Consider the following 24,745-nt stretch of genomic DNA (forward strand, 5'->3'; position numbering starts at 1 on the left):
TGCTTACCCTGTCTCCTGACCTTCGAGTTATGGGGGGCTGGTGATTGCATTTCCTCCTAGGTCAAAGGTTGGAAGCCCTATGTCCTGGGGTAGGTTTCCCCAGCCATGCTGCTCATATCAGTTCCTGGCCTTTGGGCTTTTATTTATTTATTTTTATTTTTGGCTCACTCAGAAGGATTTTTTGTTGTTGGTTCATTTTCTATGTACTTGATGCCACTTTGGTAAAGACCCTATTTTTTCCATCAATTGTTTGATGCAGCTAGTATTCTCCCATGGGAAATAATCTTATGTAGCCCAGTTGCTGGTGTAAAACTGAAGCTATGACCCAGAGTCAGAGGGGATGGGTTGGTGTTAATGAGGAAACAAGGCAATTAAATGGAGATCCGGCCTCGTTCCTAAAAGGATGCCCTGCTCGAAGTCTGATAGTTGAGAGGAGATCTTGTGCTCACCCCCTTTCATAGGACTGACTATGCTCTATGGAGCCTGGTAGCCCATCTCTAGCAGTGAACACCTGCTGCTCTACCAAAAAGCCAAACCCTGCTGGTATTCACAGTGAGGCTGCTTCAGTGGCCACTGACGTCAATGAAAAGATTCCACTGATTCATGGGCTTTGGGTCAGATCCCTAGAGGCTGGTCCTGTTACCCCTGAAGTCAAGGGCAAAGCTCATGCTGCCTTTAAGAGGGCAGGATCCAAGTGTGTGCTGCTCTGTGCCCTCAGGAGCTGCAGCTCCTGTTGGCCTTGCACCTAACTGCTGTTCTGATGACTGTCAGCCCCAGGGCCATGCTGCATTCCCAGTGCACTGTGGGGTGAGCTCAGGATGTTGAGAAGTCTTTCTCCTAGCTTTGGGGGGTTATGTCTGGTTATCTGAAGGTCCTGGAGGGGATTTAATTGGCCTGTGAAGTTAAAATGCTGTCTTGCAAGCAACGGACCCATGGCACAGCCCAGCCCTTTGGAACAGGTGCTAACGGGAGAGTAAGGTTTGGTTCTTGGGGGGGGGTTAGACTGGGTCGAAAATAGCTACAACCACAGCCCTGGCTCAGGGGCTAATTTGCACCGTCTTGGCCCCTGACCGTTCTATACTTCCACTGAAGGGCAGAGATGCCTTAATGTGCACTGCGGGTTACTAACTCTCAGCAAACCTAGCTTTTGGGGGTTTTAAATGACTAAGCCCTATTTAATATATGAACTGGGTACACACAGTGACACACAGGTGGGGAGAATAATGCAGCATTTGCATCATTATTCGCTCCAAAGGAGTTGACTGTGTTGAAGCTGTCATTCAGGATGCAAGGAGCAGCTGTGTGTACCTGGTATGCCCTTTTGTTCTAAGGGGGCTCAGAATTCCAGTAAAACTAGCCCCCTCCTCGCCCCAAACGCCTACAGCTGTGCGTCTGTACGACACTGACAGGGAGGGTAGAAATGGCAAAAGGGCCGGATTTCCTACCAGACTCCAGACTGGCCATTAAAAATGATACCCAGTAACAGTGCTAATGGAAAGAAGAAACTGGCTTGTTACAGGGCAAAACAACGCCTAGGTCTGCAAACTACAGGCTTAGGCTGCAATCCTCTTCTATACTGGAACTTTAGGAGAAGGTTCTTAAAGTGCCAGTGAAGTGGCAAATTTAATCTCTGAGCCACTTGGCATGTGACCACCAGGGAGCCGTAGTTCATGCCTGTGTATTTAATATGGTCACCGCTGGGCAGCGCTCACATGCACAGCTCATGCTCGGAGAAAGGGATGAGGATGCAGGTTCTCAGAGCTGCCCCTCTGGGGCCAGGTTGTGGGAAGGAGGAGTCTGTGGGGAAGGAAGTGCCATTAACCTGAGTGAGAGCGATGGAAGCCAAAGCCCGCTCCTGCCATTCTTCGCAAGGCAGTCGCTGTGAAGAGAGCAGGTATGGGATGGCTAGAGCGGTCTGTCATTGGTAAATGTAAGTTGAATAACGCTATAGCCAGCTTTCCATTTCTTTTAGTTTATTTTGCACTGCACTAAACGGAATAAGAACAAATTCCCTCCTATTTCTTACACTAAGCCTCTGACCTGATGGGGTCAATGAGGGAGGTTGCTGTGGATCAACAGGTGTGAGACTGGGTGTTTGTGGGACCAAGGGCCTCTAACCATCCATTGCGCTAGGAGGCAAGGAGATGGGTTAGCTGCCCTGTGGCTACAAAGGGCCAGATCCAAACCTGACTGAATCCGAACTGTGATTTCGATGGTATTGCACCTGCTGCCATCAACTTATATCAGGTCCCAACTTTGGCTCCAGTCAGCCTGTTAATCCTTCAGCTAGTATCAAAAGGGTTAAAATTATGGCCCTGTGTCTTTCTCCTTCCCTTTGCAGCTCATCTCTGGTGCAACTTCCTTGCTCCCAGTCCGTCCCACAGATGTGACCACTTCCTGCCTTCTCAGCCGGACTCATCTCATTTCAATCTCTCTATTGTCTCTGGCCGCCTCGCTCCTGTTAATCATGGAAGGGACCAGCCAGGGTCTCACCCGTGGGTCGGGGAGGGTTGCAACCCACATATGTCATTGCAACAAAAACCGAGTGCTGGCCTCCTTCTCCTTAAAACAAATTGCAGTCTAGAGTGCATGAAAGAGAGCATAATGCACAGTACTAAAGCAGGGGCCCAGCAGTTAGTTAATGACTGATCAAGGAATAGCTGTAGGTGACCGTTTACACTGCAGGCCAGGATCCACTACAGATCCCTTCTGATATACCTGTGAGGAGCCAGAGGGACGTTTGCCATGTGCTGTTGTCACCATTTCCCTAGCTGGGATGTGCCACTGGCTTCTTTTAATTTATTAACTAAGTTGTTTGAAAGGAAAAAAAATGAGCGCTGAAGATTTCTAAAAATGTGAATCCAAGTAAAATGGCAGAGGAACTCTGCACCGCCCGTGGCTGGAGTTCTTCACATGTCACGAAACCCCTGTGTTCCTGATGTACATAGGCTGGATGGTATTTGCCACTTGTTACTTGGGCTTTGTAGTTACAGTAACTTTGTTATTTACATACAGAACGAATACTTAAATTTACCACTGAAAACAACCTAACCTTGCGCCGTGTCGTTTCTTTGGGCATGCCCTTCCGGTAGCGATGTTAGATGAGAACAGGCCGCGTTTGCAAATGAGACAGAGCCAGGTGGCCGGAGTGCGGGGGGCAACAGACACAACACTCAATGTGGAGTTGGGCTCTGGGATGCGTCACTCAGGGCCTAGATAAAGAAACATTGTTTAATTTTGACCAAAATTGGCAGAAAGCTTCTAAATACAATTGATACGTAACTGTGTACTCAAAATAGGGCTGGCTGGGAAATACTTAGCCCCGGGGGAGATACTTTATGCATTTTCCTGTACTCTGCTGCCGTCAGTTAAGGCAAAAGTCTGTAGCCACATAACAGGATGAGCTTGTTTGCACCATGTAATACATCAAAACAGTTATTCATTTCACAATGGACTTTTAGATGCCTAGAAAATCATCAGCACAATGCTGGGATCCCCAAAGCCTGAGTTAGGTGCTTAGGCTCGCTCTGCGCAGGCGGGAGAGAGCTGGGCAGCTAAGGATGGGAGCGGCCTGCGTTAGCCGCTGGGGTGGGGGTGCTGAGCCTGGCTGTTTATGCAGCTTGGTGCCTATCGCAGTGTGTGACCCACAGCAGGAACCTGCTCCTGGACTCGGTCCGGTGAGTTCGGTGCTAAACTGTTGCCTGTGAGATTAAGTATCTGCCTAATGCCCCACAAACCAGCAGTGGCGAAGGGGACAGAGGCCTCTGCTGTAGCTGGGTGGTTTGGAGACTCAGCCATTTGTGGGAGGGGGGTCTGGTTTCATTCCCCGGTGGGCCTGAGGAGAAGGGATTTGATAAGCTTCTGCGGGCTCTCAAGTGCATTTGCTCAGCGTGGCGCAAAGGGATGCGCTGGTGTGGGGTGCTCTTGCCGAAGCGGCTCCACTTTAATTAAATAATTGGGTCACAGCAACTCTCAGGCCCATTGTGTAGCTCAGTGGTTCAGGTTCTCACTCAGGAGGTGGGAGAATTGGGCTCAATTCCCCCTTATCCTGCTCCTTGGAGGATGGGGGCACGGCCAGGAATCAGAATCACACCCTAGTCCAGTGGCTGGAGACTCGCCTAATACCCTCCGCACCGTACCACACAAGGCTGCTTGTTGGGTACTTATGCTTTAGGCCAATTGATATTTAATTAAGGTGGACAGGCTTCCAGAGGAACAACAGAGGGAGGCTTACATGAGGGTGCCACCTAGCTCAGGAACGGAACCAGGATCTCCAACTTCCCAGCTGAACAACCTCATCACTGCACCACAGAGAGCTTGTTGGGGCTGCTTTGGCCCAATTAATAGTTAATTAAAGTGGAAGGGCTTACAGAGGCAAGCCTGAGGGAACTCCACAGCCTAGCCCAGGAACTGGGCTCAGGTCTCTGCCAACAGTGTAGTACGGGAACACGACGCTCACCGTTGTGCAGTGTCGCTGTGAGAGCACCTGTGCAACAAGGAGATGCAAATGCTGCAGGGAAGATTTGGTGCGCTTGATGCATGCGGCTGTGACAGTGACGAGCGCAGCGACAGAGCACTGAACACATCAGAGACAGGTTCTGAGGGGCAGTAGAAATGTTTCAACAGCCTGCAAATTTCTGTGACTATTTTTGTCAGTTAATATTGCCCAAAGGGGCATTGCATTAGATATCAAATAGCTCATAGTTGTATGTAGGGGTTACATTAGAGTATTCCCATGCTATATTCATACAAGACCGTCTACTAAAAGTCCTTACAGTTATATAAGTTGTGTACAGTGTATTGTCATTATTTTCAGCGACACTGTCACAGTTGTATCATATGTGCTTGTTTAGCTTAATGTCTCCAGCTGAGCAGATATATTTTTGATGTTATGTTTTATAATTGAGGGGCAGGAGTTATCATCTACATAACTTCATAAAAATAGCAGACAGAAAAACATTTCTCAAATGAGTCCATTCTACAAATGACAACAAATATTGTGAGGTATTACATGGTACAAACATGCTCATACTGTTATGTGACTATAGATTTCTGCTTTAACTGAAGGCAAAAAAGTATAGGACAACGCATAAAATATACACACCGGGGGTTAAATATTTCCCAAACTTTCCAACACAGGACTATTTGGAGTACACACTTGCATTATCAATTGTATTTAGAAGCTTTCTGACAATTTTGGTAAAATTAGACTGATTCTACGAGTTACAGCCCTTTCTGTGATTTTATGCCCCATAACATGATACAATACACCTCCCATGAGGGTTGCATCTACATCCCCCCGGGAATGACCACTGGGTATGTGCCTAACGTGGTACCAATGACATTTTTCTACCTGCTGGGTTACCCTTAGTACCCCGGAGGGGTTCAGGCTGCTACACTAATAAAAGGCCAGCCCCAAAAGATGTGTTGGGGCAAAGAAGCTACTATAAGAGATCAACCCTGCACTAGGGAAGCATTAGGAAGGGCCAAGAAATCACCAAAAAAACTGCACTTCTGTATTCATAACCCCACTGTCCCAAACCCTTGAGGCCCAGAAATAGTTAATGCTCCTGCAGGAACCACAGCAGCAGGTGAGATGAAGGGCATGGAAGTCACAAAATCTCAGCCTAATGTTATGAGGCTTCATATTATTCATTTATTACAACACAACTAAGTAATGCAACGGTGCAGGGCTGCTAAATAATTTCCAGCCTAAATTCAGCTTGGGAGGAAAACTATCTGCCTTGATCCCTTGGCTTAGGGATGTTAGTCAATGTACCTCAGAGGAGCCAGGGAGGCATTGCAGGAGAGAGGGTGTTAGCACACGGTCCCAGGTCCTTCCTCCTCTTCCTCTGCCAGTAAGATGCTTGCCAGCTGCTGGTCAGAGACAGATAGCTCTTGGCATGCGCCTGTGGCCTGGCTGAGGTACATGGCAAGGATGTGCTTACACTGCAAGATACAGACATGAGCAAATTAGCAATAAAGGTGACCCATGAATGGCCGGGTTTAAAGAAGGGCTTCCTCCCGACCCCAACGTGTTCCAATCCCAGCAAAGAGAACACGGGCACAAGCTAGAGAGCAGGTAAAGAATTCTACCCCAGGCAGTAGCCGGGCCCAAATCAACTGTGTAGACAAGGCAATGTTCACCCCGAGGTTTTGGTACAGCCAGCCTGGGGCTCCTACCTGCATCAGGTCTCCTGGGTGTCTTGTGTGCAGTGTGCCCCTGCTCCCCACACAGCTGGCTGAAGATACCACAGGGCCCAACTCACACTGTGTCCTCCAGTGAATCAACGACAGGAAAGACCCAGGCTCACTAATGTCTGGCCCTACTGCCCCACGCCTGCCATAGCCAGGATCATCCCTGGTCTTAGCTCCTGCAGGCCCTTGCCCAAGTCTTTTCAACTCAAAGCCACATGGTTCCCATATAAACACACCATGGGCCTGGCCTCTCTATTCAGAGGGCAGGAAATGGAGACAACAGGCTTCCTGCTGACTGTATCAGCTCACCGATGTGAGATGCCCTCTGCTCTCAGGATATTACCCAGAGGACTGAAGGGTCTTTCTTCCCTGTGGGGAAGTGAATTATGAAGCACTGCCGTGCCCTGCACCCTTATCATCACCTCAGCCCCCACACTGACTGTTCCCCTCTCCTGTAGGCAAGTGTACTGAACTTCAGTGCAGATGAGGCTTCCCTTTGGGATCCAGTAGAGACTCTGTTATAACAAAAAGAACAGGAGTACTTGTGGCACCTTAGAGACTAACAAATGTATTTGGGCATAAGGTTTCGTGGGCTAAAACCCACTTCATCAATGCATGGAGTGGGAAATACAGTAGAAAGATTTTTCACACACACACACTCACACTCTCTCTCTGAAAAGATTGGGGGCCACCATCTTTTCATGTTCTCTGTGTATATATATCTTCATCGGATGCATGCAGTGGAAAATACAGTAGGAAGTGGGGTTTAGCCCACAAAAGCTTATGCTCAAATAAATTTGTTAGTCTCTAAGGTGCCACAAGTTCTCCTGTTCTTTTTGCTGATACAGACTAACACGGCTCCCACTCTGAAACCTGTTACAACAAAGGCAGCCTGAGGATGAGTCCAGGGGCCACTGATCTTTACTGTCATAAATAGTAACACTTCATTGCAAACCAACACTATCCCATGAGCCCGGCTACTCACACATGACTCCCCATTGTTGGCTCAGGGCATGGTGGCCACAGATTGCTCCAACGTTTCAACACTTGCGCGTTTCCTCCCTTGCACAACCCAGGTACATGAAATCCAGCTCAGGGAAGTGTGTCAGCAGCACAGACTCCCCCCCACTCGTTCAAGGCAGGCAGCTTACCACCAGGCTGTCGTTCTTCCGCAGCACAGAGAAAGCAAATGCAGGGCACGTGCAGAAGTGGCAGGAGGCGTAGCAGGTGTACAGTTTGCCTGAACTCCCGAGGACCTGGAATAGACAGATTCACAGAGTGGGCCTCAGAAACGGGGGGCTCTGCCTGCCATTTCGCTCCTGACTCCCTGCCACTCGCCACATCTAACTTACTCCCCCAGCTGCCAGGCAAACTGCCCGGGGACGGGGAGCTTGGAGTGGCACATCCTGAACGGGGCCCCCTGGAATCCAGCACATCGTGCCTGCGCTTTCCTTCTGGAACCTCACGCGACGGCAGGAGCCAGGTTCCCCCGGCCACTCTCTGGCCTATTCTATGCAGGGGCTGCTGGTTCAGCTCCTTCAGTGCTACCACAGGGCGACATTCGGGCAGACACAGTGCCCGCATTAGGGTGACGTGTACACGCCGTCTCTCCCCCGGGGAGAGCTGAACCCTGGGTGGGAGTGTTTTAAAGGAAGAGAGGCCAGTGTCAAGCCCGCCTGCCCAGCAGATAACAGCACTGTGAGGTATTTGATACTTCAGGGGGCAAAGGAGCCAGGAGAATTGGGCCAACCTGGCTGCTGATTGTCTTGAAAACTCTGTCCGACAAATGCCAGAGACAAGGGGCTGGCTGTGCTCCGTCCCCACTGCCCCAACTAACTTCCAAGCATGCCCCAAAGCACAGATTTGTCACAATACCCTGCCTACTTATCCACAAACACTCCCTGACTTACAACCTGTGCACTGGGGACGGGGGCTGCCAACTGGGCAGCGATGGGCCTGCAGCGCTCCTCTGCACCAGCTGAGATTCTACTGCCCATGGACTAAGAGAACTCTGCTGCTGCTGAGCACATGGCCCCTCTCACACCAAACCGGAGCTAGGCTCCAACCTCTCAGTGGATGGAGAGGAGTGTAAAACCCCTCAAGGCTACCCCAGATCTTCAGACCATCCAGCAAGTTCCCAGGGGCTAGAAGGGGCGGACAAACCTCTTGTATCTCTGCCAGACAAAGGGAGTTTGTGAGCCCCGGGCCCCAAAGGACAGGGGGTGGAAATAAACCAGAATTGAGCCCTTGCTGGGGACTCTTCTCCTAGCCAGCTGCAATGGCTGGAAGCCACGAGGGGGTCTGGCTGTTTGGCTGGCACAAGCAGCTGCAGTTGTTGGATTTCAGTTTTCTTGAATAAACAAAGTTCAGGTCTCCAGAGAAAGGGCCTCGCTGTTCCGTCTCTGTGCTGGGACCGTTTCAGAGGAAAGTGTCTGAGTCCCTTTCCCATGTGCCGCCCCTTCACTGGGGTGGGGGAAACACCACTAGTGGGGCTTACGCCCCACTCAGCAGAGGAGGGGCATGTTTTCAGTGCAGGGAAGCAGACAGGCAAGATGCGCTCTTGGCCGCTGCTGGGACTGACGTGAACAGCCTGAAAAAGCCATCCCAGAACCTCCTACTTTTAACTTCTGGCAGGCAGGAAAACGGCTTGTAGGAGTTAATCCCATCAGGTGCTCTCCCCTGAGCCTCCTGCTCCTCTGCTGCACAGGGTGGGGAGAGATTACGCTCTCAGTTACACCAGTGTCAATCTGGCTACAATAGCGGTGCCCCAGTTTCCGAGATCTGAATCCAGTCCAGCCTGCGTGTGCAGCTCACATTATGCCCAAGCAGCATTTGTCAGCCCTGCAGATGCAGGCAGGGGACTTGGCCTGGCCTTAATGCCAGGGAAGTTCAATAGCTGGTCCCCCCTGGTATCCTGTGTCTGGCCCAGCTTTTCCTGGGTAATCCAAAGAAAGGGGGAATCCCCTCCCTTAGATTTACCCGGAGCCAACTGCACAAGGTTGTTTAGAGGGCCTGGGTGGGCAGACTAGACTATTAGTGTCGTCCATGCTTCACTGACATCACAACCAATCGCACCTGTCTCCATCCCGATCTCCTTTAAATCCGCCCAGTTACTGGGCACGGGCCTGACCCCCAGCACAACTCCACTGACGTCGAAGGTCTTGTCTACCCGTCGGAGGGTTAGAGTGATCCATGCTGCGGGGGGAATGTGAAAGGCTGGAGTTATGCTGGTGTAATCCCCACGGGAATGCTCCTCTTCCAGCACCGGCTTATGTTGCTTTTGAGGGGTTTAAGCAAAACCAAAACCCCCCACTCTTGTCCTGGACTAAGCGTGTCCACACGGGTTTTATATGGGACTTGGAAAGCTTTGCTGTGTAGACGAGCCCTAAGGAAGGGGCCCTGACTGGCTCCAACGACCCCACAAATACTCTTTGCTCTAGTCCCACAGAGCAGCAAGCTTTGGTTTGGCTGGGTCCCAGTCACGCACACGAGACAGCGTCCCCTGGCTTAACAGTGAGCAAGCAGCAGAGACTGTCCGAATCCTGCGCACTGGCATCCATCTTCAGGAAACCGCACTCCTTCTAGCCTCCTCCTAACACCCACACTATCCCACCTCCAAATCCAGTGCTCCGCTTGCCATCCCGAAAGCAGCTCTCCTAGGAACGTCTCTGCACCGCAGCGCCACTTTCCCTGCCAGCCACGTGCCGACCGACTGACTGTCCCAGGGGCCGGCTCAATATTTTACTTGGGAGCACTCACCTCTCTCCCCATCCCCAATCTGGTTTTCAGATTGCTTCCCAGCTGGTCTGGGCCTGGAGGGGAGCAGAAATGGTAGCCGGGGTGTGTTTACACTATGGAGGAGACTGGGCTTTGATCAGAGACTGGTTATTCTCCTTGCCTGCCCTGGGCTCCCCTTCACTCCACACTGTTTGTTTCACTTGCAATAGGCTTGTTATTCTCTGTCCCGTTTGATTGTTTGCTTGCAAGATTAAGTATTTCGATGGCGACTTTCCCTCAGTCGAGTTCAGAAGCTGCCAGCGTTGCTCTGGTTGAGCATTTCCCCCGTGGCGTTGGCTGTCCCTCCCAGAAAGAACAGGCCTTTCACGACTCTCTGATTCAGGTGGAATCTCAAATCCATGGGCCACGCAGCACTGAAATGCGGCGGCCAGACCTAGAAGTTGCCCTGCTTCCCTCCGCCTGAGACGCTGCGCTGTCTCCTCTCATCATTCTCTCCAGTCTTGGGGAAACAAGGGCTGCTTTGCAAACTCCCAGGGGCTTGTCCATCCCCTCCTGCAAGAACTCAGAGGGATCAAACCCAACCAAAACACAGCTTCCGAGAGGAAACCACCCTGGGGTTCCTGTGACATACGTCGAGCCAATGGAGTGAATAAGGCTGGGAGCTGGATCCTGACCTCAGAGACAGGAGCACATACCCCACTTGCATGGCCGGTGAGCGGGAAGAGGTGGAAGTCACCAGACATGCAGCCAGGCTCTGCTGTGGGTCCCACGTCGGGAAAGGCCCCTGAGCACAAAGAACCAAGGCAGCCAGGAGCTAGTTTTTAAACTTCCAAACCTTCCTCTCTTACTGTGTGTGTCTGTGGCATGGATAAGACGAGGTCCAGGGGAAACCAGCACAGGAGGCAGGGATAGTGCAGTGCTGGAAAACTGGCTGCACAGGCATCTGGGGAAGTGTCAGGTGAGTAGTGTTCCACTCCAGCAAATGCCAGGTTCCTCCATCATCTACCATCTCCCTGCAACCAGCATCTGATTAACCAGCACCATATGGCTAAGCCCAGGAGCTGAGCAGACATTTCCACATGAGCATTTTAATCTGTTTACAGACAGCGGGGCAGGCGGCCACAGAGTTCTAGGAAATGAAAATGAAAATATATTTAAACAAATAATCTAATAAAGATGCAGGATGTGAACGATCAACACTAAACAAACAGATCAGGCCAGGTCAACAGCTGAAGGGAGCAAGGGGAAGATCGGCAGGAGGGATGGAACAGGCTTCAGATGCCTAGTCTGAGCTTGACCCTGAGGAGAAAAATATTTGCCATCTCACCCCATTCCCGCTGGCTGGCTTCACTTCCATGGCCTGCTGAGTACCCATCACCGGTCACGTTGGGGGTGGCTAACCGGTGCCCAGACTTGGCTACATTAAGGGCCGCATTGACAATTGCCAGGATCCCAAAGCTTCCATCTACATTTGCATACTTTTTAAACCCCCCCAAATAACGGCTTGTAGCTCTGCCGCTGGCTGGTGCTTGTGTCTCCGCTGACCAATGACGAGACACCGCTTGTTGAGGTCACCAGCGGGTCTGAAGCATCCCCACTCCGGAGCTCCAGGGAGCTGGGTTTAGCCCACAGGCTGCAGTTCAGCTGAGCACTAGGAGAGCCCTTCAGATGAGGCTAGAGGGTCCCAACGGAAGTTGTAATAGGAGGCCCGGAGCTGCCAGCCATGCGGTCCCTGCACTGCCAGCCATGCGGTCCCTGCACTGCCAGCCATGCGGTCCCTGCACTGCCAGCCATGCGGTCCCTGCACTGCCGCACTGGGCAGGAGGGCAAAGCGCTGCTTTCACTTGGATGGGGAAATTAAACTGAGGCCAGTTTCTGGCCCACCTCGGCCGCTAGAGGGAAAAGTGATCTACACTGCAGGGAGCCGCATCAGGCGTGTGTCCGGGAGGCCGGGCCGGCTCTGGCTTTTTGGCCGCCCCAAGCAAAAAACAAAAACAAAAAACGGGGCGGCCAGAACGGCAAAGCAAAAAAAAACAAAACAACCTGCGGCGCGGCCGGAGCGCGGGTGAAGGGGGACCGGCTGGGGGGGGGGGGAGAGGGAGGGAGCGGGCGGGAGAGAGAGAGAAGGGGGCGGCCAGGGCTACAGCAGGGGCGCTGCCACGCGGCCCCTCCCGCTGCGCCGCCTCCTGCCGCCTGCCGCGAGGGCTCCGCTCCGGTCGGCGGGGAGGGAAGGAAGAGGACTGCCCTGCAGGGCGCTCTGGTTCTCCGCGCCGCTGCCCCCTACAGGGGGGCCGGAGCAGAACAACAACAACAAAAAAGCGGCCGTGCCGCCCTAGGATTGGGCAGAACGCCGCCTCGAACAATCTGCCGCCCCAAGCACCAGCTTGCTCGGCTGGTGCCTGGAGCCGGCCCTGCCGGGAGGAGGCTGTTTCTGAAGCAGTATCCAGGATGATGGACCACAGGCAGCACTGGGGGCTGGTACAGTCCATTAGCACTGACACCCCTTCCCATCCGCGTCCGAGCCCTGGGCTGCAGGGGCACCATTCCTGAGGGCAAGTCCAAGACTTGTTTGTCTGATAGGTAGATCTATGCATTATCTAGCCCCGCTGAGGACTTTCCCCTCGCTCCCAGCAGACCCTCTCCTCTGCTGGGAGGAAGCGCACACAGGAAGTCTGGCCCACTGACACGGCTCTCCTCAGCTGGTCACATCAGCACTGAGCCGTCAATGGATCCGGCCCACGAGAGGGTAATGAGCTGTGAGACAATGCACCCATCCAGAGCTACTCCGCATGCTGCTCGCCACCTCAGTGACGTGGCCTTGACAAAGCCCCTGATCGCATTCCCGTCTCGGCTCCAGTCACAGTCCTTGGGGGGCTCTGCCCCTTGCCTCAGCACCTCCGGAACGGCGGATACAGCTGCAAGGAGGAGCGCTGCAATGGAGCTTCAAGCCCTCCAAGAGAACAGCTCTCCAGAGGCCTCCACAGCAAAGACATTACAGCAGCAGCAATCCCCCTCCCCAGAAAAGGAAAGGGGCTGACAAACGCACGCCCGACCCCCAGGCTATTTATCATCTGGGAAGATGTCCTCACTCCACTTTGCCATTCCACTCCCGTCCTCCTCTCTGATACCGCTGGAAAGACCAGACCGCTGCTGGGTGCAGGGTGAGTGGAGCAGGGGCGGGGCTTTTCACTTATCAGCGCCTGTGGGTTGGCCACTTGGCTTGTCTGTCTAACCCTCTGATCACTGGCCAAGACTTGCTGCTCCTTTCCCCTACAGGAACCAGCCTCCGATTCTGCCTCCTGAAGTGGGGAGGGGAGCAGCTCTGAAATCTCTTCTTGTGAGTGAAAATCCATTAATTGGGCTACGTTAGCGAATGATAATCCGTAAAGGAAAACTGTAACTATCGGTTGGTCCCACTGGGGATTGTCAAAGGCAATCACATAGCAAAGAGCCTGGTCCATTTTGCCCTGAAGTCAGTGGGGTTTTACTCCAGTCAATGGGAGTAGGATCTGGCCCTCAGAGGGGCAAACACATGAGAGGGCATGTGCACTAGCTGGGTAGGCGGCTTGCCAGGCAAACACCTCAAAGCATCCAGAAGGGTGAAGCTGCCCCTTTGTAGGACCCGGTCACTGACGATCAAGGCTGGGAGCTCTTTGGGGAAGGGGCTTGCTCACTCTCCTTGTGCAGTGCCCGGCACAGCGGGGCCCTGCTCTCGGTTGGGCCTTCAGCACTGGCCATAGCACAAAGAAACGCCCCATGTCGCTGAGCTAGGGAGCAGAGCTGCTCGGGTGGAGGGAGAAGGATCTCCTCCAATGCAGCCTTTCCTCACAGTGGTAGCGCTGGCGGCCAAGGCGGAGGAAGAGCTCTCCATTGCTAACAGGAGACGGGAGGGCGGCAGTCAGACAGCTGGCCATGCCACACACAAGGCATTAACAACACATATAGAGCACGCGTGCTCACTACGCTGTCCAGCTACCTCTAAGGAATGGAAACCCAGGGGCTCGGAGAGCTAAAGCACGCGAAGTGTCCAGCCCCGCTGGCCGCGAGGAGCTGCTGCAAGGTGAGCTGAGCCTGCATGGACAAAGAGAAGCACGAAGGCGGAGCTGGGGTCTCCCCACCGCACTGCCTCAGCTTAATGGGGGTTCACTTCAAAGGCTGCCTGCAGCCACTTAGAGGAGTCCAAACCTGGGCCCAGCAAAGGGCTCAAAGGCTGCACGGAGCTGGGACAAAATGGCGCAAATTGCTGCTCCCCATAGCCTTAATATGTAGATGCAGCTGGTTAAGACGTCACATCCCAGCATGCAATGCTCCATTTTAGCCCTAAAAAACACACAGCACAGAGCCTGGGAGCTCCCAGGCTGGGCTTTTCAGGCTGGGTATTTAATAAGAGCAGCAACAAGGAAGGAAAAGCCTCAAGGCCTCCAATTAATAAAGGAGGCGTCTTCCCAAAGAATCACTGGAGCCCAGAGACAGACGCTGCCTCAGGGCCCTGGAAGCAGCACTTAGTCCTTGTGAAACACCAACAAGCAACCGCAACCCCTCAACTCAGCCCAGAGGCCGTGTTCTTAGGCACCTGGGTTTATGAATCGGATCTTACAGGTGGGTCCCACACACTCTCCGGAGTCCCCAAGAACAGCGAAAGCTCCTCCCGTGACTTGAACACCACAGCCCCTGAACACGTGACAACGATCACCCTTATCCAGGGCAAAGGGAGTGACTGGATCTTATCCCCAGTTAAACAGAAGGGTGTGCGGTGGCAGCACATCTCAACCCGGCCCGTTTGTAGCTGTAGGGAAGACGGCTGGAGATGCCGCTCAGGGCTGTTCCAACACCAAGGGCAGAGTTTGTCGTTCTTCCGAGGTGCATTGAGCCTGGTGCAAGATATTGCACTGGCACTGAAGGGGACGGCAGTCCTGTTTATCCCCCAACAGGCACAGCGTGGGGAGCCTCCACACATCAGCCCCTTTTGCTAACAGGTCTCAATCCTGGCCCTGGAGGACCCCACTCTGTGGGCAAGGGCACTTGGATCGCTGTGGCCCATTCAGACCTTCGCTTCTCTGCCAAGGATGCCAATTATTATGGTGGTTTTTGGGATATAGAGACTTGACCACTGTGAGCTGGACTGTGCCCCCTCATTCAATTCACACCAGTTCCCTAAACAGCTTCCAGATGCAGCAGATTCCCTCCGCTGGCAGTGAAGTCACTAGTCCACAGCCCCCGGCTGGGCAGAGAGTGACCCCCCCGTTGGTAGCACACGCTGCTAGACACAGAGTTCAGGACACTCGGGGACACATTGGGATGGGTAAAAATGGGATCAAAGCTTATTCTGCAGAGATGGGGCCCTGTCCGAAGGTTCCCAAGGGATAGAAGTGATACAGAACTTAGAGGGACATGATGAAAATACTAAACTGAAATCAGTGATCCCTGGAAAACATTATCCTAACACCGGTATCCATAGAGCACAGGCAGCTGCTAGCTCAGGCCAGACGAATGGTCTTGTCTCTGGGAGTAGCTGGATGCTTCTCGGGGAGGTGTAATGCACCGTTCTATGCCGTGGGGGTTACATTACCCCTTGGCACTATGGCTCTCCTGTCCCGGTTTAAGATGCGGTATGTTTCCATGTCACAGCCCTCTCTACCTAAGGAGGTTCTGAAGCAGTCAGTGCATTTCCTTATTCAACGTGGCACACGGCCACGTGGGCAGACAGCAACCAAAAGAGACTAGAGAACTTGCGAGTGAGCCGGGAGAAAGCCTGGTCTGTACCTGGTACACGGCCCTTCCACTAGGAGACACGATTCGCGTGACTGAGTGTTGATCAACCAAATCCAAGGCCGCCACAGCAGATGAGCCAAATACAAATTTCAGCCTAGAAAAGAAGAGGTCCCTGGGTTAGGCTGTGCTGCAAATGTAGGGCCCACTCCTGCTCCTCTTGAAATCAATTGGAGTCTTGTCATTGGCTCTGATGGGAGCAAGATTTCTTTCTTAAAGGTCATTGAACCAAGCAGAGCCCACGATGCGTGTGGCCAGGGATCCCCAGTGCATCTCTAAAGGTGTTCGGCAAACATCCCAGCACTGCCTTAGTGTGACGTGCTCAATGCCCCCAAATAAAACCTGATTAGGAGCAGCGAAGCACATTGGTCATTCTCTCTCCTTTCTTCAGGTTCTCCCACGGGACTGCCAATCCCAGCCCCAACTCCAGGAGACAACCTGGCTGCTGGAGACTGCTGCTGGCATGTGGGGCTGTTTCTGGAGGGACAGATCCCACCCACTGAGAGGATCCGTAAGGTTTTCATATTCTCATGTCTAGGGTGGAAGATAAGAATATGAGAGAGACACTGCCCCGCTTTCCATCCCAATCACAAACAATCCCCCAAGATTTTTCAACCCCCGCAATAAGATTTAATTTAAAATAAATTGTTTTTGAAGTTTTTCTTCTTTAAAGCTGACAAATAACAGGTTCTATATGGGGAGGACACGTCCCTTCTCCAGTGTTGTGACCTGCAACCCAGCAGCTCTGGCCAAGTGCAAGAGGCCCAGATAGTGAAATGGTCACTGTCTCCAACTAAAGTGAAAAAAGGGGCATCGATTTCGGGCCTGGTCTTTGAACTCTGCGGACACAAGCTATTATCAGCCACACAGGTAAGGGTCTGGCTTTAACGGGGGATTTTTAACTTGATAGTAAATAAATAAATAAAATTAATTAATGGAGATATCCCATCTCCTAGAACTGGAAGGGACCTTGAAAGGTCATCGAGTCCAGCCCCCTGCCTTCACTAGCAGGACCAAGTACTGATTTTGCCCCAGATCCCTAAGTGGCCCCCTCAAGGATTGAACTCACAACCCTGGGTTTAGCAGGCCAATGCTCAAACCACTGAGCTATCCCTCCTTCCTTAGGCACACAGAGCAGCCTAAGCATGCACAGGGGTCACTGTCCCAGGTGGGATCATTGGTCCAGTCAGTCTGGAATCCTGCCTCCAGATGTGACCAACATTTGATGCCTCATACTAAGGAGGAAATGAACGGGTCTGTTGTGCAACAGAAGATGGGGCAAGGGGACGCCTTCCTGACCCCAGGAGAAATTAGCTCATGCCCTGAAGCATGAGATCGGATTAGTTTACAATGGTCGTGTCATAGGCTGAGTCTCATAACTGAGGTGTAAGTCAGCGCTCTGCTTTGCCCCAAAGCAAGCTGGGAAAGTACAAAGCTGAAGGCCAGGGAGAAATACTTCACTCTCTCCCCTGTATATGGCTACGCCCATGCACAGTGACAGTCTATCCGGATGCTTCCCGCTCATATTCCAAGGGTTGAAAATGACTAGAGAATTCCTCCTGCTATTCCATTGTGATGATGCACATTTGTCAGCAGGGCGGACGCTCGTGACTTCCAGTGGGAGACTAGAGTTTCTGTATTCCTTCTGAGGCGGTTACATTCAGCACCCCTGCAGAAAGGCTTTTATCTGCATGTGTTAGACATCACGTAGGGCTATATGATTAACTGTGTGCCAGCTATGGATACCTGAGCCCTTAACCTATTGTCCAAACAGCTCAGAGGCTTAAAAGTTATTTTGGATCTGTACATCCTGCTGGTTTGACTGCGTTCCAAAGAGTTCAGAGGTAATAAAGATAAGCTTTATCGACCCTTTATCCACAGAGAAAAACCCGTGCAGTCTGGATCAGTCACAAAGGTAAACAATAAACAAGGAGATGTGTGAAGGAAGAGATGGTTAAAAACAAGAACAGAAGGAAGGAGAAAAGCCTCTTATTCTGGGAAGAATGTGCTTGATCCCCGTCAAGACACAATGAACCCGAGACGGAGCTCTACGTTCTCAGCAGCACAACTGGCTCAAGTCTACGTCACTGATTACACGCCGAACAGCCAGACCTACTCTTGGAGGAGAGGCAGAAATTCAAAGCAAACAGGGAGCGATTTCATCAAAGGAAAGAGTGGGAGGTTGGGAAGGATTCCCAGCATGACACATTCCTTAATGATTAGATTGGGTTTACGGTTGGGACGGGTTGATTTGAATGAATTTCAATGGCTGTTGCAGAGATTTTGGAGATTTTTCCCTAAATACAGTTTTATCAATGTACATCTTTGTACTAGCAGGAAATAACTCAGCGGCCAAGTTGAAATGCAGTGCCTGCAGGAGGCGAGATTCAGAACAGATTCAGGAATAGAATTAGAATATTCCTGAGCCAGAGGGAATTGGTGGCAACTGAGCGGGGGCGGGGGACAGTAGTTAATAATCAACAGTTATTAAGTTATCAATGGAATTCCACTAAAATAACTTTACTCAGTTTACAATGAGATTCTTTTCCCTCCTCTTCACTTTTAGATTGAGAAAGAAATCAACAGTTCTGACATCTATCAAGTAACATCTAACTCTTCCAAGCCCAGTTATGGCCCATGGAGGACAGGGAGCCCTGGAGTAAAAACGAATGATTCTCTCAACCTACAGAAAAGCAGTGAGACTCTTACCAGAGGAGCTGAGCGAATAATTGATTTTTAAGTTTGGGGATCAAGCCCCCCCAAAATTTGGTTCAGTTCAAGTCAAAACTGATTTTTGTTGTTTTTTCTTGCCGAAACAAAAATACCAAAAAAATTTAGGTTAAACAAAATGTTTCATTTACCCTCCTTTTTTTGGGGGGGGGGGGGTTCATTTTGTGTCATTTTTTAATATTTATCACCCCTTTTTAATTAGCTAAATTTCCAAACGAGGTGCCCCTTCAAAACGAAAAGTCAAAACAAACCGTTCCGACTTTTTAAAATTTTCTCCATTGTTTTTCAGCTGAGACTATTCACAAAATTCAATCCCAACTTGCGAACAGTTTCGATGCCCCCCACCCAAAATGCATTTTCACCAAATTTACTATTTGTCAAAAACATTTCACCCCACTCCACTTACCAGTGATACACTGGAAACCTCATTTTCAAAGCCAATGAGGCCTGAAAGATTCCGGTCAACCCTTGCCTGTCTGAAACCATAATCAGGTCAGAATGCAGCATCACAGTGTGACCGTAAAAGTGTGTTCTCCTGCGTATGCTGCTTCTGTACTAGCACTGCCATGGATCAATGAGGGGTGGGGGCTGTGTGCCCCTCAGTCCCTTGGCTGTGGGCATTGCTGGGTTATGGCTGACATATTTCCAGGCTCAGATCACAGGTATTGAAAGCCAGCCCCGGGCTCCCTTTTCCACAGGCATCTTGGCAGTAATGGGACTCTCAGCATGACCTTCCAGGTGCCAATTATTTTGCGTGGATACATTTATAGGTTCCTTTCTCTTTCCCTCTTTTACAACCACGTGTCCCTCTGGCTCGGACAGAGAGGGCAACCCGAAGACGCTGCTGTGCTCACAACAGCATAAAGGCATCAGGAGATGTGAAGCTCTGGAAGGGTGATTTGGAAAGAAAGTTTTGGTTTCACTGAAGTCATATCTCCTTACCTCTGGTCTGAACCTGGCCTTAAGACTCTGGAGAGACCTCCCAGGTCCCTGGATGTCCAATCCACCCTTGCTTAGAATGCTTTACAACACGAGCTCAGACTATGGCTGGGAGACACTGGGGAATCCGAAGAGCCCCGGGAAACCCCCCCAAATAGGCTGCTTGTACATTCAATTCCACCACCTGCTAAAAATTTAGCTACATTTCACGAGAAACGCCTGCTGGTCAAACAGAAAAAGACATAAGGCAGCAGAGGGAAAAAAGCAAACTATAAAGTACTTGAGAGTGCCCTCTAGGAAGGGATGAGGAGCAGAGCAGAAAGTACTTACGCCAGCAGGAGATCATCAGGAACTGCAACAAAAAGACAAAGACATTTCATTTTGCTAAACATTTTGCAAAAGATCCTCTGAAATCAGAGACAGAAAGAGGCCCCGTGGGCTCCACTTTGTCCATCCCCATAGGGCATGCAGGGTTGTCCCCTACAGTGATCAATCCAGCCTCCCTAACCACAGAGAGACATAGGAAGCAGTGCAGTGGTTTGTTAGGGGAGAGAATTCACAATACATGACCGCAGTGGTGATGGTGTCAGAATCACAGGCAGACACTGATAGTGAAGAATGACCCTCCTACCTCTTAAAGCACAATAGGTAGCCCCTGTTTGCTCAGATTAAAAACACATGGACAATGCATTGGGGGGGAACTCTGTTTGTGGGGTGCAAAAACCAGTGTCGATTTTTGCTGACTCCTGGGCTCAGCAATAGGGGATGCTGGGCTGGAATGGTTTCAGACGAGTCATCCACAGATCCTCATGAGATGGAGGTGCCAACAGTCAAGTTCCTAGGTTCTAGCTGCTGCGCAATACTGCACCAGATTTAAAAACAATGAGGTGTCTTTTCGTTTCAGCAGAAGCATCCTTTGCTATTTCAGTCCCGGGTCCCTCACACACAGTTCTGCAGGTGTCCCTTAATCTTGATCTGCAACATTCCCCACTATTCCAGTCCTGGCCCCTCTCCAGCATCAGATCTCACCCCAGATATGCACCCCCGAGCAGAAGCCAGTCACAGTATGCTGGGCTCTCCCCAGTTAATATAGTCACAAGAGTCTCCCAATGCCCTTGAAACATTTCTTTTTAAATCAACCTAACAACCAATTGCCACTCCTTATGTAGATCACACATATAAACAAAACTGTGCATGTTCAATATGACTTCTTATATGTAGGACCTACATTAAGTGCAGATATTTTTAAAGATGATTCAGAGCTGCAGTGATGAATTTTAAAGAGTAATATGGAGCCACAAATACATGTACTTTTCTAATATCCTACATCTAAAAATTGTAAGAAAGGCCTGAAGGTTTTAACAACTTGCACTTCACATTACCAGGCTGATTCCCTTGCAATTTTACCTTGGAATCAAACTGTCACTTGATAAATTTGTGGCATATAAATTCTAGTCTTTTAACAGTGCTTTTCCTTTCCCAGCACAGTCTCGGACATCTCCGATGTTTTGTAGCTTTTGATTTTGAACATAGAAAAATGTCTCTTTTTAACAGGGGCACTTGTTAAAGTGAGTAATTACATTAAAAAAAAATCCTCAACCTGTTTTACTTAACAGTTTAGCCCCGATCCTGCAATCTGATCCTTTAGTTACCTCCAATGGGATTCAGGGTGGGTGTGGGGGTCTACCCACATGGATGTCACTGAGGGATTGGGACTTTAGATCATTACAACTGTAAATATTCTAACAGTCTAATGTATTCTCCATGGCTGATGTTAGCCGACTTTTCCAACCTTACTCAATTTGGATAATGAAACTAGACTGGTTGGTTTCATTTTCTGGTTCTCAGGTCCCAGTACAATGTTACCAGCATTCCAAGGGGATATTTACATTAAAAAGCCCTTCTTGATTTTTTTTTTTTTTGTTGGTTTCACATTACCTTTGTACAAAATCCTTTATAAAATGGAACAAAATCAAACCTAGATTGTGGACCTAAACTAACCTGACAATACCCATAATGCACATACACTGAGCTCCAGGAAAATCAGTTCAGTCACTGGGGCTGTTTCGATGCTAACTAGCCATCCAGTGCCATTCCTTTAAAGGGACGGTCAAATGGACTTCCCTGTATTTCCGTTTCCTTTGGTTCTGGCTTAGGCAGAACATATTCTTTAAACAGACACTCCATTTCTGCAGGCGCCACTTGGTCTATTTGCCATCTAAACACACACCACAGGACTCTTTCAACGTGGGCTACAGAAATATCTCAGTAACGCAGCGTGCAGCGAATAGCAATTGTTCCATACTAGCTGCTCTAATTGGCCAGGACCTAACTGTTGGCTTGGGCTGCTTACTGCCCTCTGAACAAGAAGCCCATCATGATCAGTAGTATAGCGCCCTCTGCTGGTTAACTGGGACAACTATAACATTTCTGTATAGGTTGTTTTGTCACTGGCTTTGAAGTTAGTAAGACTGTGAGCACACAGAAATACTATAGCAATAGCCATGAACATGAATTCTGGGTAATGATATGCAAATTAGCATCCCCATTCAAGAGTCCTATCTCCAGCACTGTCACCACACGTAACTGACACTGAAGCTAACTGTGCAGCCATAAATAAGGACTTCAACCTCTTAGAGCCTCAGAAAGTTGGCCTAGCAGAGGTGAAACTGGAAGTATGGACGACCCACATGCAGTAAAGTCTGGAAGGCATAGAACGAAAAAGCTTCACAATACTGGCTGTACAATGCTGCTGAAATGAGATGCTTACGAGTAACTACGAGATAGCCTCCATTTTCAAAAGTGACTACGGATTTTGGGTGCCCCAATTTTGGGGCATCCCATTTGGGTCCCTTTAAAAGAGCCCCATTTTCAAAGGGCAAGAGCTCAGCATTTTCCGAAGCTCAAGCCCCTTTATGTTCTTTGAAGGCCACATATTCCTTAGGGCCTCAGAAGATCTGAGCAAGGTTACGCTGAATGCCTGACCCCCAGAAAGCTATGACGTTATTGGTATTTATAAACCACCATGGGTAGCCATGTCTCTTTACAGACAGACTGTGGCACCACGCGGCAGGAGTGGTTTTTTTCACATGGGATCTCAAAGCTTTTCGGCGTCTTATCCAGGCTATGACTGCACCACAAATACCCCAGTAGGACTGTGCTTTTCTCCACATACCATGCGAGGTCTCCTGGAAAGCCTTTTTTATCTCTTTCAAAAGCTCCTCTGCCACTGCCGGCAAAGTGGCCTCCATCGTCCTCAACACTCAACCGAACCCTGTAATCAAAACAGCAGAGGGCAGGGAGAAGTTGGGAAATCAATAGTCACCACAGAAACAGTAACTAGAGACAGTTTATTAGGACGAAGGATGATTTCAACCCCCAGATAAGGCAAAGGGAAGGGAACTGATTATTTATCAGCATTTCTTATACAGTAAAAGCTGTTTTATCCAGCACTTCACCAACCGGAAAGTTCTATAACCTGCCTTTCCCGATCTTCATTGAAATTCTGGTTTATAATCCAATTGGTGCGGGGCCGGCAGGAGGTTGGGGCATGGGAGGGGTTTCGGGGCAAGGGGCTGGGGCGCGGGACGGGGTGTCAGATCCGGGCGGCGCTCACCTCAGGCGGCTCCCTGCAAGCGGTGACCTGTCTCGGTTGCTCCTAGGCAGAGGCTGGACTGCTGAACGTTTCCACTGGGAGGTGGGGGAATCAAACAAAGGATTCCCGCCTTATGGAAATCCTATATAAGATGGGGGAGGAAAACAGTCAAGGTCTTCAGTTCCTTTCTCCTCCGCCTTCCCGCCCAAAGAGATACTTGAAAACGCCTGGAAACAAAAGGACTGGAACTGATGGGGGGAAGACCTGCTTGACCCAGGCTGGAAAGATATCTGGCCTGTGAAGGACTCTACCTAAGACAGTATCTAAGGCGAGGAATTACTATTTGTAACCAATTTCTTTAGTGAATCAAGCTTAGTTTGCATGCTTTGTTTTATTTGCTTGGTAATCTGCTTCGTTCTGTTTGCTACCTCTTTGCCACTTAAAAGTCACCTTTTGTAGTTAATAAACTTATTTCTTGTTTATAATATAACCCAGTTTTATGTAATTTCTAACTGAGAGAGCAAGAAGTTGTGTATATCTTCCTCCACAATGAGGGAGGGGGCGAATTTCATAAAACCTTTGGGTTTGTACCCCTTAAAGGGAGTGGGCACCAGAGTGCTGGGGCAAGCTCCTAAGGCTGAATCTTTCCAGAGCGGATCTCTGTCTCTCTGTGCAGCCGGGCGTGGCCCTGCCTGTGTACTTGGCTGGAAGAGGCTTGTGAGCCTAGCCTAGCCCAGCACGAGCAGGTAAACGGGACCCAGGCTGGCAGAATAGGCTGACTCATTGGCATCCCAGCACATCAAGTGGCATTCGGGGGGGGGGGGGGAGAGGAGAGCAAACTGTCACAGCGGTAACTAGACTTTTGGTGTCCAGTCAGTACATTTGACCGGACACTGCCAGGTCCCCTTTCCAACTAGCTTTCCAGTCAAAAAACAGGCACCTGGCACCCCTAAATGGCAGCCAGACACAGAAGCCAAAACCCAGACTGGTGGCAACACTATCAGAGACAGCCTAATTAGTCAAGTGATTCCACCCTAGAAACCGAGGAGCGAGGGACTGGAGAATTAGGGCTTCACAGGACAAACTCTCCAGCCTCAGCTCTCAATTATCATTACTCAGTTATCATTACTAACAGCCGAGAATTGTCCACAAAAGGGCCTTCACACATCCCGTCCACCCAAAGCACTGTCTCTTTTGGCACAGCAAGTGCATTGCTCCTCTACGCCTTGCATGAGCTCACCCTGATGTGCTTATGAGGGGGCAGGCAGAAACATCTGCTCAATTCAAGATGGATCAAGGCATGCTGGGACATACCTCTCTGCAGGGCCACACAGCATGCTGGGATATTAGGGTTGCCAATTTGGTTGGATGTCTGCCTGGAGGTTCCATCACATGACATAATCTTTAATTAAAGATTAATCTTTTATTCCTGGAGACTCCAGGACAATCCTGGAGGGTTGGCAGCCCCATGGGACATGCCTCTCTGTGAGGCCGTACGGCATGCTGGGACAGGATATGTCACTGCAGGGCCGCACGGCATGCTGGGACATGGCTCCCTGTGAGGGCCGCAAGGCAGGGTGGGACATACCTCTCCTCGGGGCCGCAGGGCATGCTGGGATGGGATATGTCACTGCAGAGCCGCAGGGCATGCTGGGAGGGGACGTGCCTGCCTGCGGGGCCCCCGCACCACTGCAAATCCCCTGTTTGGGGCCTGGCTCGGGCCCAACCCCCAGCGCTGCGCCCTCCACCCCCGCTGAACTGGTCACATGACCTTGA

General features: G+C 50.6%; 1 protein-coding gene across 2 annotated transcripts; it reads right to left on the reverse strand.

Moving 5' to 3' along the window:
* Positions 1 to 2,980: 2,980 nt before the first annotated feature.
* ZSWIM7 (zinc finger SWIM-type containing 7) lies at positions 2,981 to 24,709 on the reverse strand. 2 transcript variants are annotated; one of them, XM_065418293.1, is made up of 8 exons: positions 24,558 to 24,709; positions 22,991 to 23,111; positions 22,550 to 22,648; positions 19,705 to 19,726; positions 15,700 to 15,802; positions 7,350 to 7,454; positions 5,780 to 5,949; positions 2,981 to 3,212 (listed from the first exon to the last, which is right to left on the reverse strand). In XM_065418293.1, exons 3-7 carry the CDS (start codon positions 22,623 to 22,625, stop codon positions 5,818 to 5,820), a joined length of 438 nt encoding a protein of 145 aa, XP_065274365.1. In that variant the 5' UTR covers positions 22,626 to 22,648; positions 22,991 to 23,111; positions 24,558 to 24,709; the 3' UTR covers positions 2,981 to 3,212; positions 5,780 to 5,817. The 2 variants fall into 2 exon arrangements, with proteins under 2 accessions (XP_065274365.1, XP_065274364.1); XM_065418292.1 differs by lacking the exon at positions 24,558 to 24,709 and adding an exon at positions 24,284 to 24,486.
* Between the last annotated feature and the right edge of the window lie 36 nt (positions 24,710 to 24,745).

The sequence above is a fragment of the Emys orbicularis genome, chromosome 17 (assembly GCF_028017835.1).
Source record: "Emys orbicularis isolate rEmyOrb1 chromosome 17, rEmyOrb1.hap1, whole genome shotgun sequence".
In the NCBI taxonomy this organism is placed as follows: Eukaryota; Metazoa; Chordata; order Testudines; family Emydidae; genus Emys; species Emys orbicularis.